The 14360-nt window shown below is 42.9% G+C and overlaps 1 protein-coding gene across 1 annotated transcript in view; it reads left to right on the top strand.

The window, feature by feature from the left end:
• The window catches only part of Acin1 (apoptotic chromatin condensation inducer 1), a 74059-nt gene that overhangs the window by 2011 nt on the left and 57688 nt on the right, over positions 1 to 14360 (top strand). Inside the window, 2 exon segments of the mRNA XM_004661788.2 lie at positions 7918 to 8029; positions 8418 to 8537. Coding sequence (XP_004661845.1) covers positions 7918 to 8029; positions 8418 to 8537 — 232 coding nt within the window.

The raw sequence follows: 14360 nt of genomic DNA, 5'->3' as shown, positions 1-14360 counted from the left end.
ATCCCCGAAGCAAGCACCGTTACTCTCTCTGTCTGCCTCTTCCTTGCTGTCTCTCTCAAATAAATAAAAATATGTTTAAAAAAGAGCTTTTCTTGATATAGATTTCCTTAAACTCAGTCCTTTATAAAATCATCTCCATTTCTGGTATTAAATGTTTAACTATTTGATGTTACTCTTTTTTTTTTTTCCTGAGGTAGGGTCTTTTTAAAAATTTTTAAAAAATTTTTTTGTTTATTTATTTGAGAGCAACAGGCAGAGAGAGAGAGAGAATGAGAATGGGCGCACCAGGGCCTCCAGCCACTGTAAACTAACTCCAGACGCGTGTGCCCCCTTGTGCATCTGGCTTATGTGCGTCCTGGGAAATTGAGCCTCAAACCAGGGTCCTTAGGCTTCACAGGCAAGCACTTAACCGTTAAGCCATCTATCTCTCCAGCCCCCGAGGTAGGGTCTTGCTCTAGCCCTGGCTGACCAGGAATTTACTTTGTAGACTCAGGGTGGCCTTGAACTCATGACAGTCCTCCTACTTCTGCCTCCCAAGTGCTGGGATTAAAGGCGTGAGCCACCATGCTCAGTTTGCAGTTACTCTTAAACATTCCTGATAGTTCTGTTACTTAAGGACAAGAAAGTCACCTGGGTTTCTCAGTTTCCTTATCTGTAATATGAAAAGTAGTTGGCTTTAATCCATAGTTTTTATTATTATTTATTTATTTGACAGAGAAAGAGGGAGAGAGAGGGAGGGAGGGAGAGAATGGGTGCACCAGGACCTCCAGCCACTGGAAACAAACTCCAGTCGAGTGTGTCCCCTTGTGCATCTGGCTAACCTGGGTCCTTTGAGCCACCCCTCCAGCCCTCATAGTTGTTTTTTTTGGGGGGGGAGGGGCTTTCAAGGTAGGGTCTCACTCTAGCCCAGGCTGACCTGAAATTCACTATGTAATCTCAGGGTGGCCTTGAACTCATGGCAGTTCTCCTACCTCTGCCTCTGATTACTGGGATTAAAGGCATGCACCACCATGCCCAGCTCATAAAAAACATAGTTTTATAACTGCTCTGCTTGGGTGTCCTATGGATGATACTTAATTGTAAAGTTAGCAAGTGTGTTTCTGCAAAAATTATTTTGGGGTGAGTGGGTATCATGGTACTCTCACTATGTAATGTGGCTGGTGTGGAACTTACAGTAAAGCCTAGACTGGTCTAGAATTCAGGGCAGCCAGCCTCCATAGTGCTGGGAGTATAGGCATGTGTTTCCATGCTCAGTTTTCTACATTTGATTTCTCTTGAAATTATTCTACACTTTATAAACAAATTCTTAGACTATATAATACCTTGGAGTTCCTTTCAGCTTCTAAAACTGCTTTATTTGTTGGGCATGGTGGTGCACCCCTTTAATCTGAGCACTCTGGAGGCATAGGATCACTGTGATTTGGAAACCAGCCTGAGACTACATGGTGAATTCCAAGTTAGCCTGGTCTAGAGCAAAACCCTATCTCAAAAAACAACAACAACAACAACAACAACAAAAACCCTTCATTTAATGTGTTACACAATTAGAGGAAAAAATGCATTGGTGTGTGGGGCCCAATACTAGATGAAGTCCAAGGATACTATACAAGAAAGCTTTTTTGTTGTTGTTGGTTTTCTGAGGTAGGGTCTCACACTAGCCCAGGCTGACCTGGAATTCACTATGTAGTCTCAGAGTGGCCTCAACTCACCGCCATCCTCCTACCTCTGCCTCCCAAGTGCTGGGATTAAAAGCATGCACCAGCACGCCTGCCCTGAGAGCTTTTTTATTCCCTTGTTATGACCTCATTAAACTGTAAGTCTCATGATCTAGCCATGTTTCAGAGGTTTAGTTAGGTATTTTTTTTTCTTTTGGTGGGGATATTGAGATAGGGTCTCACTCTAGCTCAGGCTGACCTGGAATTCACTCTGTAGTCTCAGGGTGGCCTGGAATTTAGGGCAATCTTCCTACCTCTGTCCCCCCCCCCCCCCAGTGCTGGGATTAAAGGCGTGCGCCACCACACCTGGCAAGTTACCTACTTTTAACAAGCATAAAAAACTACCTAGCCAGTTTACAATTGTATTTTTACTTGGTGCATTTTAATCTTTCAGGCCTTACTTGTGTGTGTATGTGTGCATGCACAGCACACTTGTGGAGGAGGTTGGAGGACAACTTCGGAAGTCAGTTCTTGATATCTGCCTTGTTTGAGGCAGGGTCTTTTTGTTGTAGGCCAGGCCAGCTGGTCCACGAGCTTCTCATGCTATCTCTGTCTCCCATCACTATAGGCTTGCTGGGATTATAGACTTGTGCTACCCCATCTAGCTATTTGTTTCTTGTGGGTTTTTTTCCCCCATGATAGGGTCTCACTGTAGCCCAAACTGACCTGGAATTCACTCTGTAGTCCCAGGGTGGCCTCACACTCATAATGACCCTCCTTTCTCTTCCTCCCAAGTCCTGGGAATAAAGGTGTGTGGCTCCTGGCTCCATCCACCTTTTTTTTTTTTTGTTGTTTTTTAGATATTATACTTATATATTTGAGAGAGAGAGAGAAAGAGGCAGATAGAGCTAGAGATAGAGAATGGGTGCTCCAGGGCCTCCAGACACTGCACGTGAACTCCTGATGCACGTGTTGCCTTATGCATCTGGCTTTCTATGGGTAGTGGAGATTTGAACCTGGGGTACTGGAGATTTGAATCTGGGTCCTTTGGCTTTGCCTACTAGCAGCTTAACGGTTAAGGTGCTTGCCTGCAAACCCAAAGGACCCAGGTTTGATTCCCCAGGATCCACTTAAGCCGAATACACAAGGTGGCTCATGCATCAGGAGTTCCTCTGCAGAGGCTGGAGGCCCTGGTGTGTCCATATTCTCTCCCTCTTTGTCTCTCAAATAAATAAATAAAAATAAAAACAATTTTAAAATGGGAATGGGGAGCCGGGCGTGGTAGTGCATGCTTTTAATCCCAGTACTTGAGAGGCAGAGGTAGAAGGATTGCCATGAGTTCAAGGCTACCCTGGGACTACATAATGAATTCCAGGTCACCCTGAGCTAGAATGAGACCCTACCTCAACAAAACAAAAAAAGGGAAGGGGGAGTGGGGTAAACCCTGGAATTTTATTTATTTATTTATGTTTCTATTAGAGAGAGAGAATGGGCATGCCAGGGCCTCTAGCCACTGCAAACCAACTCCAGATGCATGCAATGCCATGTTCATCTGGCCTATGTGGATATTGGGGAATCAAACCTGGGTCATTTGGGTTTACTGGCAAGTGCCTTGACCTCTAAACCATCTCTCCAGCCCCAAGACCTGGGATTTTGAATTCATTATCAGGGATTTTTTTTTTTTTTTAACCCCAGGGACAATAGAGTGGTTGGTTTGTTTATTTGTCTTTGCTCTTTTGAAAGAGGCTGGCATCAATGTTATGGCACTTGTCCTGCCGCAGCTTCCTAATTGCTAGGATTAGCCTTGATCTACCATGATGTGTGGTTTATTTTTATTTTATTTTATTTTTTTGAGGTAGTGTCTCACTGTAGCTCAGGCTGACCTGGAATTCACTAGCTAGTCTCAGGGTGGCCTCAAACTCATGGTGATCCTCCTACCTCTGCCTCCTGAGTGCTGGGGTTAAAGGCATGTGCTATTTTGTCCACTTTTTTTTTTTCTATTTTTTCTCTTTATTTATTTATTTAACAGAGAAAGAGGGGGAGAAAGAGGGAGAGAGAATGGGTGTGGCAAGGCCTCCAGCCACTGCAAACAAACTTCAGACATGTGTGTCTTCTTGTGCATCTGGCTAATGTGGGTCCTGGGGAATTGAACCTAGGTCCTTTGGCTTTGCAGGCAAACACCTTAACCGCTAAGCCATCCCTCTGCTTGATTTTTTAAAAAATTTTTTTGTTCATTTTTATTTATTTACTTGAGAGTGACAGAGAGAGAAAGAGGCAGATATATAGAGAGAATGGGCGCCCCAGAGCTTCCACCCACTGAAAACGAACTCCAGACGTGTGCGCCCCCATGTGCATCTGGCTAACATGGGTCCTGGAGAATCGAACCTCAAACTGGGGTCTTTAAACTTCACAGGCAAGCACTTAACCGCTAAGCCATCTCTCCAGCCCTGATCTTTTTTTAAAAGAATATTTTTTTATTTGAGAGAGAGTGAGAGAATGGATACATCAGGGCCTTCTGCCTCTGCAAACACACTCCAGATGCATGCGCCATTCTGCATCTGGCTTTACATGGGTACTGAGGATTGATGAAAAGGCATAACTCAGAATTCAGACTGGGATGTAGCTTACTGGTAAAGTTTATTATTAGCATGCTCTGGGTATGTCCCAAGCATCACCAAGTTAAAACAATAAAATAGGCTGGGTGTACTGGTGCACACCTTTAATCCCAGGACTCGGGAAGCAGAGGTAGGGGGATCAGCATGCGTTCATGGCCAGTCTGAGACTATGTAGTGTATTCCAGGTCAGCCTGGACTAGAGTGAAACCCTGCCTCCCAAAAAATAAAATAAAATAAAATAAAGTGAAATAGGGCTGGAGAGATGGCTTAGCAGCTAAGATACTTCATTGCAAAACCTAATGACCTGAGTTGATTCCCCAGTGCCCACATAAAGTCAGATGTACAAAATGGTGCATGCATTTGGAGTTCATTTGCAGGAGCCAGAATCCCTGGTGCACCCATTCTCTGTGTCTATCACTCTGTTTGCAAATAAAAATAAATAAATAAATGAAAAAAATTAAAGCAATTTTTAAAAAAATCACATGACCAGTGAGGGCATATACTTGCAATCCCAGAACTATTTGAGGCCAACTTGGATCTTTTTTATTTCTCAATTTTTTTAAAATATTTTTTGTTTGTTTTTATTTATTTGAGAGTGACAGAGAGAGAAAGAGGCAGAGAGAGAGAGAGAGAGAGAATGGGCGCGCCAGGGCCTCCAGCCACTGCAAACGAACTCCAGATGCGTGCGCCCCCTTGTGCATCTGGCTAACGTGGGTCCTGAGGCTTCATAGGTAAGGGCTTAACCGCTAAGCCATTATCTCCAGCCCTTTTCTCAATTTTTATTAATATTTTTCATGATTATAAAAAGTATCCCAAGGTAATACTCTCCCTCCCCCCCACTTTCCCCTTTGAAATTCCATTCTCCATCATATCCCCTCCCCATCTCAATCAGTCTGTCTTTTATTTTGATGCCATTATCTTTTCCTCCTCTTATGATGGTCTTGTGTAGGTAGTGTCAGGCACTATGAGGTCATGCATATGCAGGCCATTTTATGCCTGGAGGGAGCACATTGTACGGAGTCCTACCCTTCCTTTAGCTCTTAAATTCTTTCTGCCACCTCTTCTGCATTATACCCTGAGTCTTGGAAGGTGTGATCAAGATGTTACTCAGTACTCCAGTCACTTCTTTCCAGCACTATGATACCTTCTGAGTCATCCAAAGGCACTGCCATCTGAAAAGAGAAGATTCTCTACCCAAAGTGAGAGTAGTGTTAATATAAGGGTATAAATATTAAGAGAAGTGCTTACTGGGCAGTTTGATAAGTATAGTATATGCATTTTTCCAGACTTCGGCAGATGTTACACCCCCAGGGCTCATGACTACCCCTGTTTTAAGTTTTCAGTTCAGGGATGTGTTTGCTCACATGGAGCAGGCCTCCAGTCCAATTGGAGGGCAGTTGGTTTCCACCATGACAGACGTGCCACTATTGTACCCGTTGGCTCATTTGGGCTGGCTGGCCAATTATAAGGCTTGCAGTGTCCACTGTTGAGTATCTTCACTGGTGGTCTCTCTTTCTCCCATTGAACTACATGTAGAATGGCTTCTTCCAGCTTTCTGTCAGCTGGTCTACATGGAGGAGGTTTTTAGTATTATTATTTTTTTTATTTTTGAGGTAGGGTCTCATTCTACTCTATTCAGGCTGACCTGGAACTCACTATGCAGTCTCAGGGTGGCCTTGAGCTCACAGCGATCCACCCACCCCTGCCTCCCGAGTGCTGGGATTAAAGGCATGCGCCACCACGCCCAGCTCTGGAATTTTTTTTTTTTTTTTTTTTTTTTTTGGTAAAAAGTATTTTTATTTATTTGAGAAAGACGGAAGATGGGTGTGCCAGGGCTTCCAGCCACTGCAAATGAACTCCGGATGCATGTGTTACCTTGTGCATCTAGCTTACAAGGATCCCTGTTCAGAATTGAGCCTTGACTGTTAAGCTATCTCTCTGGCCCCAGGAAGCACAATTCTTGAAGTTTTTACTTTTCTTTTAAGTTATTTGTGCACCAATATCACTCTTCATAAGGCACTGTATATATGTTAAATAAAATCTAGGAGATCTAGGGCTGGAGAAATGGTTTAGTGGTTAAACGCTTGCTTGTGACGCTCCAGGACCCTGGTTCAAGGCTCGATTCCCCTGGATCCATGTTAGCCAGATGCACAAGGGCTTGCATGCATCTGGAGTTTGTTTGCAGTGGCTGGAGACCCTGGTGTGCCCGTTCATTCTCTCTCTCTCTCTCTCTGTCTCTTTCTCTCTGTCACTCTCAACTGAATAAATAAAAATGAACAAAAGAAAAAATTAGGGGGGCTGGAGAGATGGCGTTCAAGTAAAATATTTTTAAATAATACAGCTCATTCGGGCTTGGTGGCACACATCTTTAATTCTAGAACTCGGGAAGCAGATAGAAGGATTGCTGTGAGTTGAGTTCAAGGCCACCTGAGACTACATAATGCATTTCAGGTCAGCCTGGGCTAGAGCATGACTCTACCTTGAAAAACAAAAACAAAATTAATATAGCTCTTCTTTTTGTCATCTTTTGCCACTCACTCACAGTGCTATTTACTCTGATCTTTAATTATGAACAGTTTGGGGGGCTGGGGAAATGAATGGCTCAGTTGAAAACAGCACTTGGTGTGCAAACATGGGGGCCTGAGACACCCTGTATTTGATCTCCAGCACCCTTGTAAAAAGCTAGGCATGGCCAGGCATGGTGGCACATGCCTTTAATCCCAGCACTGGGGAGGCAGAGGTAGTAGGACCACTGTGAGTTTGAGGCCACCCTGAGACTACATAGTGAATTATAGGTCAGCCTGAGCTAGAGTGAGACCCTACCTTGAAAAATCAAAACAACAGCAACAACAAAAAACCTAGGCATGGCCATGTGCACTTGTAAACCCAGTTACGTAGAGTGGCCAGCACTGGAAAGTTGCTGGGACTCTCTGGTCAGCCTGTCAGGAAGGGGAGGAGGAAAAGCAGCAGTTCCAGGTTTAGTGAAAGACTCCATCTGAGGGAAGTAAGGAGCCTCTTTAGGTATGTGCCTAGCACTCATGCATCTCTTTAAAAACAGGCACACACTACCATATGTCCCCTGACCCCCCCCACACACACACACACAAAGAGAAAAGGGCCATCCAAGAGTTTCATTTTTAATTTTGTTAATTTTCTAAGATCCTGCTATATGGAATAGACTTTTTAAAATTTATTTATTTGTTTATTTATTTGAGAGAGGGAGAGAGAGAGGATGGGCACGTTAGGGCCTCCTGTCCACTGCAAACAAACTACAGACACATACACCACCTTGTGCATCTGGCTTTCGTGGGTCTTGGGGAATTGAACCTAGGTTCTTCCTCTTTGCAGGTAAATACCTTAACCGCTAAGCCATCTCTCCAGCCCTGGAATAGACTTTTAAAAATATTTATTTATTTGGGAAGCAAGAGAATGGATGCACTAGGGCCTCCTGACACTGCAAATGAACTCCAGACACATGCTACTTTGTGCATCTGGCTTTACGTGGGCACTGGGGACTCGAACTCAGGCCATCAGCTTTGTAAGCACTTTAACAGCTGAGCCATCTCTCCAGCTCTGGAATAAACTTACATTTCATAGGACTTTTTCCTTGCATTTTCCTGGTTTGATTTATCACTTCCTCTCCACAGATTGGGGAGGAAATGAGCCAGAACAGTTTCATAAAACAGTATCTAGAAAAGCAGCAAGAGCTCCTCAGGCAGCGTCTGGAACGGGAAGCTCGAGAGGCTGCAGAACTTGAAGGTAAGTCCAGATTGTCATGTCTAAGAAGTTCTTTCTTTTAACTGTCACCAAGTAGATAGGCCTAACTAGGCAGTTCTCAGTAATAAGTCAGGCTGAGACTGCTATTCATTTGCATTGGTATTTTATAGAGCCAAATGATTTACTGTTTACCTTGGTCAGGAAAAGGGACACTTAATTGGAATCTTACTATATGAGGATTCCTGCCAACAGGAAGAGTTTTAAGTAAATTAAGCCACCATTTAGAAAAGGAAAAGCTTAATTCAAAGGAGTTTCTTCATTCAGTATGTGTCTATATCTATGACTTTACCTGACATCCTTCACTCCATCCTGTTCCCACATGCTGAGCCCTTCACTCCCTCCCTGTCCCGACCCAATCTGTACTTTGCAGAAGCTTCAGCTGAGTCGGAGGACGAGATCATCCACCCCGAGGGAGTGGCTTCCCTGCTACCTCCTGATTTTCAGAGCAGCCTGGAGAGACCAGAGCTGGAGCTCAGCAGACATTCGTCCAGTACGTATCTCCCTCCCCACTGCGCTGTTTTGTCAGTCTTGCGTAGTTGGTGGGGGGAGGTAGTTAAGCCTCCTTTCATGCTAAACCTCCATGAAATTCCCAGGAAAATTTTGTGAAATTGATATTTGACCTGTGTTTTTCAGGGAAATTATGTCTATTTTCAGTGTCCTTTTACCTATATTGATTTCTTGCTTTTTTACGATTTACATTACAATTTTTCTTCTCATCTGTACCATTTCAGCTCCTTGTACCTCTGAATTTAGAAACATTCACAAATTTCATATCCTTATTGTTATGTATATTATATGTTGTACATCTGATGATCATCCAAATTAGGCATTTACTATTTATTTATTTATTAGCACTTTATTAAGTAACTGTTGTGTACCAGGCATATAATAGACCTCAGGAATATACGTGGAAAAAACAAGTCAGTCTTTAGGAAACTTAGTCTAGAGAGTTGATGAGCATTCAGAAAGTGGCATAATTACAGTTATACTAAGTACTGTTAATTAATTAATTTATTTTGGTTATTTGAGGTAGGGGTCTCATTCTAGCCCAGGTTGACCTGGAATTCACTGTGTAGTCTCAGAGTGACCTTGAATTCACAGCAATCCTCCTACCTCTGCCTCCCATGTTCTGGGATCAAAGGTGTGCACCACCACACCTTGCCCTAAGTACTGTTAAGTGTATACTGTAATGTGAGCATATTGTAAAGCTCTCTTAACCTAGTGTGTAGGACTGGTTCAAGCAAGATTTGTATTTTTCACATTATAAAAAATTAGGGACCCCTGTGTACATGATCCCGCCAGGCGGTACTCTAGATGCACGGCTTTCAGGCCCATTTGATATTTGATGCACATACTAGATCCTCTTTAACAATGTGTAAGGCCAAGAAACAAAAAGTTATCCCTGGTATTCATTACCATGAAAAATACTGCTCTCTCCATAAAGTGCTAACATATTGGGGAAAAAAAAGTTAAAAAAAAAAATTAGGGACCCAATTTTGCATAGTATCTCATGCAAAAGTTTGCAAATGTAGCTTTTCTTTGGAAACTACTGAATACTTTGAAGACAATGTGTGCGACTCATGATGGGCAATAGGTAGATGTAAATTAACAAGTATTTTCAAACATTATTACTATTAGCAGTTGTTAGTGGGGGTGACAGTCACTCTTATGCTCAGCACTTTTAGAATGTATGGAAGTTTCCACCTCTGCTGATTAGTGTAGAATTCCTTCAAGAAAATAAAATGTTTGGAGCTATTTAATGGAGGGAAAGAACTTAACCTGACAGGCTACAAAAGAAAATGGAGCTGGGTGTGATAGTGCATGCCTTTAATCCCAGCATTTGGAGGCAGAGGTAGGAGGATTGCTGTGAGTTTGAGACCAGCTTGGGACTACATAGTGAATTCCAGGTTAGCCTGGCTAGAGCAAGACCCTACCTTGAAAAACCAAAGAAAAAGAGAAAGAAAAAAGAAAAGAAAAGAAAATACAGGACTTTAAATTATTATTATTTGCAAGTAGAGAAAGAGAGAATGGGTGTACCAGGCCTTTTCCCACTGCAGTTGAACTCCAGATGTATGCACCTGGCTTTACATGGGTCCTGGGGATTTAAATCTGGACTGCTAGGCTTGTAAGCAAATGCCTTAACCACTAAGCCATCTCTCTAGCCCAAAGTAGAGGACTTTTGAGTTTAATTTTAAGGTCCTAGTTCAACAACTGTCTATATTTCTTGATCCCTAGTCTGAGTTCTTGAGGAAGAATTTTTGGAATTTTATTGTTGTTGTTGTTGTTGTTTTCAAGGTAGGGTCTCACTCTAGTTCAGGCTGACCTGGAATTCACTCTGTGGTCTCAGAGTGGCCTCGAACTCATGACAGTCCTCCTACCTCTGCCTTCCCAGTGCTGGGATTAAAGGCATGAGCCACCACGCCCTGCTTAGAAACTTTTTTTTTTTTTTTTTTTTGAGTCAGGGTCTCATATATTCCAGGCTAGACTTGAACTTTGATGTAGCCAAGGATGATCCTTCTGCCTCTACTTTTAAGTGCTGAGATAACAAGTATGCACTACCACTTCTAGGTTTATGTAGTAGTGCTGAGGATTGAACCTAGGGCTTTATGTGTTCCAGGGAAAAACTTTGCCAACTGAGTAACATACATCCTCAGCCCAAAATACTGGCAATACTACTTTCTTTTATTTATTTGACAGAAAGAAAGGGGTGGGGGAGAAAGGGCATGCTAGGCCCTCTAGCCACTGCAAATAAACTCCAGACACATGTGCCACCTTGTACATCTGGCTAACATGGGTTCTGGGGAATTGAACCTGGGTCCTTTGGCTTTTCAGGCAAAGGACTTAACTGCTAAGCCATCCTTCCAGCCCCTACTTTCCTTTTTTCTTTGTAGACAGGATTGAACCCAGGGCCTTGCACGTGCCAGGCAAGCACTCTACCATTGAGCCACAATCCCAATCCTTTGGAAACTTTGTTTTTCAAGGTAAAGTCTCTCTCTAGACCAGGCTGATCTGGCACTCACTCTGTAGTCACAGGGTGGCCTTAAACTCATGATGATCCTCCTACTTCAGCCTCCCAAATTCTGGGATTAAAGGTATCTGCCACCATACCTGGCCTTTGGGAAACTTTAATTTAGAGAGAGAAAGAATTGGTGCGCTTGGGCCTCAGCTACTGATACTGAACTCCAGACACTTGCATCACCTAGTGGGCATGTGCAACCTTGTGCTTGCCTCACCTTTGTGTGTCTAGCTTACATGGTAACTGGAGAGAGATCAAACATGGGTCCTTAGACTTCACAGGCAAGCGGTTAAGGTTTGACTCTTCAATACCCACGTAATCTAGATGCACATGGTACGTGCATCTGGAATTAATTTGCAGTGGCTGGAGGCCCTGGCGTGCCCATTCTCTTTCTCTCTTGCTTTCTCCCTCTTTCTCTCTGCCTCTCTCTCTCTCAAATAAATAAATAAAAATAAAATATATTTAATAAATTAACACTGGCAACACTTTGGAATTATTAAAAAGTTCCTTCGGAACCTCTTTTCTCCCAAAAATGAAAGCAGAAGGCTCTCAACTAGCCCACTTTAGTCTTAGTACTTTTTTCTCTAGATTACAATGCTAACAAGGAAGGAGAAAGCTCTTCCATAAATGAACCCAATATTTCTTATTTAAAAAATATTTATTTATTCATTTGCACGTGTCTATAACAGGCCTGTTGCTGCAAACAAATACTTGTTCAGCTTTATACGGGTGACTGGGAAATTGAGCCCAGGGTGATAGGCTTTGCAAGCAAGTTCTTTTTTTTTTTCAAGGTAGGGTCTCACTGTAGCCCAGGCTGACCTGGAATTTACTGTGTCATCTTAGGTTGGCCTTGAACTCACTACGATCCTCCTACCTCTGCCTCCTGAGTGCTGGGATTAAAGGTGTGCACCACCATGCCCAGCTTTTTAAATCTTCTGTTTGTTTACTTATTTGACAGAGAGAGAGAGAGAGGTGTGCTAGGGCTGCCAGCCACTGCAAATAAACTCTAGATGCACGCACCACCTTGTGCATCTGGCTTACATGGGTCCTGGGGAATCAAACCAGAGTCCTTTGGCTTTGCAGGCAAGTGCCTTAACCACTAAGCCACTCCTCCATCCCCAAGCAAGTTCTTTTAACCATTAAGCCATCTTCCTAGCCTCTCAGTATTTCTTCTTAAACAAAAATTAAGAAACTACTGAATTCCTGCTATATACCTACCTTTGTCTGCTGGAGAGAAAGAATGACTGTACATAAAACTGTAACAGTAGAAGAAAGTACATAACATAAATAATGCACATTGTATAATTTTTTTTTTAGGCTGGATCTTGCTATGTAGTTCCAGGCTGGCCTCAACGTCAAGATCCTTCTGCTTTGCCTCCCATGTGCTGGGATTACAAGTATACACAATCACAAAGAAGTGAAAGATACCAGGACTAGAGTGTAGAGAATGCCTTATGGCAAAGGTATAGGATTTGATACAAGCCTTATAAATTAATAGGATTTAAGTTGACTGAGAAAAGAAGGTAATTTTTCAAAAGGTAAAAGGGCATAAAGATAAGATTTAATCTCCCCCTGCCCCCCGTAGGGTTTCACTCTAGTCCAGGTTGACCTGGAATTTGTTGTGTAGTCTCAGGGTGGTCTCGAACTCACAGTGATCCTCTTACCTCTGCCTCCCCAGTGTTGGGATTAAAGAATGTGCCACCACACCCAGCATGGGTTAATTATTTTATTTTATTCACTTTATTTATTTTTTTTTTTTTGGTTTTTTGAGGTAGGGTCTCACTCTGGCTCAGGCTGACCTGGAATTCACTATGTAGTCTCAGGGTGGCCTCGAACTCTGGCGATCCTCCTACCTCTGCCTCCCGAGTGCTGGGATTAAAGGCGTGCGCCACCACCCCCGGCCTGGGGGGTTTTTCAAGGTAGGGTTTCACTGTAGCTCAGGCTGACCTGGAATTCATTATGTAGACTCAGGATGGCCTTGAAGTCACAGCAATCCTCCTACTTCTGCCTCCCAAGTGCTGGGATTAAAGGCATGCGCCACCTGCCCAGCTAAGTTAATATATTATTTTATTTTATTTTGTTTGGAGGTAGGGTCTCATTCTATCCAGGCTGACCTGGAACTCTGTAGTCTCAGGATGGCTTCAAACTCAGAGCAGTCCTCCTGCCTCTGCTCCCAAGTGCTGGGATTAAAGGTGTGTACCACCATGACCAACTTAATGTAATGTTTATTTAAAAAATATTTTTATTTATTTGCAAGTGGAGAGAGAGAGTGAGAATAGGTGCACCAGGCCTACTGCCACTGCAGACAAACTCCAGGTGCATGTATTACTCCATTCATCTAACTTTATGTGGATATGGGGAATTGAACCCTGTCATTAGACTTTGCAGTCAAGCACCTTAACCACTGAGTCATCTCTCTAACCCCTTAATGTAATTTTTTTTTTTTTTTTTTTGAGGTAGGGTCTCTAGTTCAGGCTAATCTGGAATTCACTATGTAGTCTCAGGGTGGCCTTAAACTCACGGCGATCCTCCTATCTCTGCCTCCCAAATGCTGGGGATTAAAGGCATGTGCCGCCATACCCAGCCCCTTAATGTAATATGTTTTTTAAAAAAATTTATTTATTTATTTGAGAGCAACAGGCAGAGAGAGAATGGGTGCACCAGGGCCTCCAGCCATTGCAAACGAACTCCAGATGTGTGTGCCCCCTTGTGCATCTGGCTAACATGGGTCCTGCGGAATTGATCCTCGAACCGGGGTCCTTAGGCTTCATAGGCAAGCTCTTAACCATTTAACCATCTCTCCAGCCCCTTAATATAATATTTTAAAAAGAAAAAAAAGTAGGCCAATCTCACCAGAGTCAACTTACTTCATTTTCCAGGACATTTAGAGAAACTATGAAAAAGGTAGATTGCCATAAAACTACAGAAGGCTTTAGATGCCAAGCCAGTAAGTATGTTTTTGTTGTTGTTTTATTGGTAATGAGGGAACTATTAAATTTCTTAATAAGGACTTCTCTTTAAAAAAACAAGTGTTGGGCTGGAGAGATTGCTTAGGAGTTAAAACGCTTGCCTGTGAAATCTAAGGACATGAGTTTCAGTTCCCTAGTAGCCACATAAATACAGATGCACAAGATAGCGCATGCATCTTGAATTTGTTTTTCTGTGGCTAGAGTCCTTGGTGCACCCATTCTCTCTGTCTGCCTTAATCTCTCTCTCTGAAATAAATGAATATCTTAAAAAAAGAAAGAAGCTGGGCATGGTGGCACACACCTTTAATCCCAGCATTTGAGAGATGGA

The sequence above is a fragment of the Jaculus jaculus genome, chromosome 7 (assembly GCF_020740685.1).
Source record: "Jaculus jaculus isolate mJacJac1 chromosome 7, mJacJac1.mat.Y.cur, whole genome shotgun sequence".
Taxonomy (NCBI): domain Eukaryota; kingdom Metazoa; phylum Chordata; class Mammalia; order Rodentia; family Dipodidae; genus Jaculus; species Jaculus jaculus.
The sequence above is the reverse complement of the archived record's forward strand: the minus strand, read 5'-3'. Positions and strand labels throughout refer to the sequence as shown.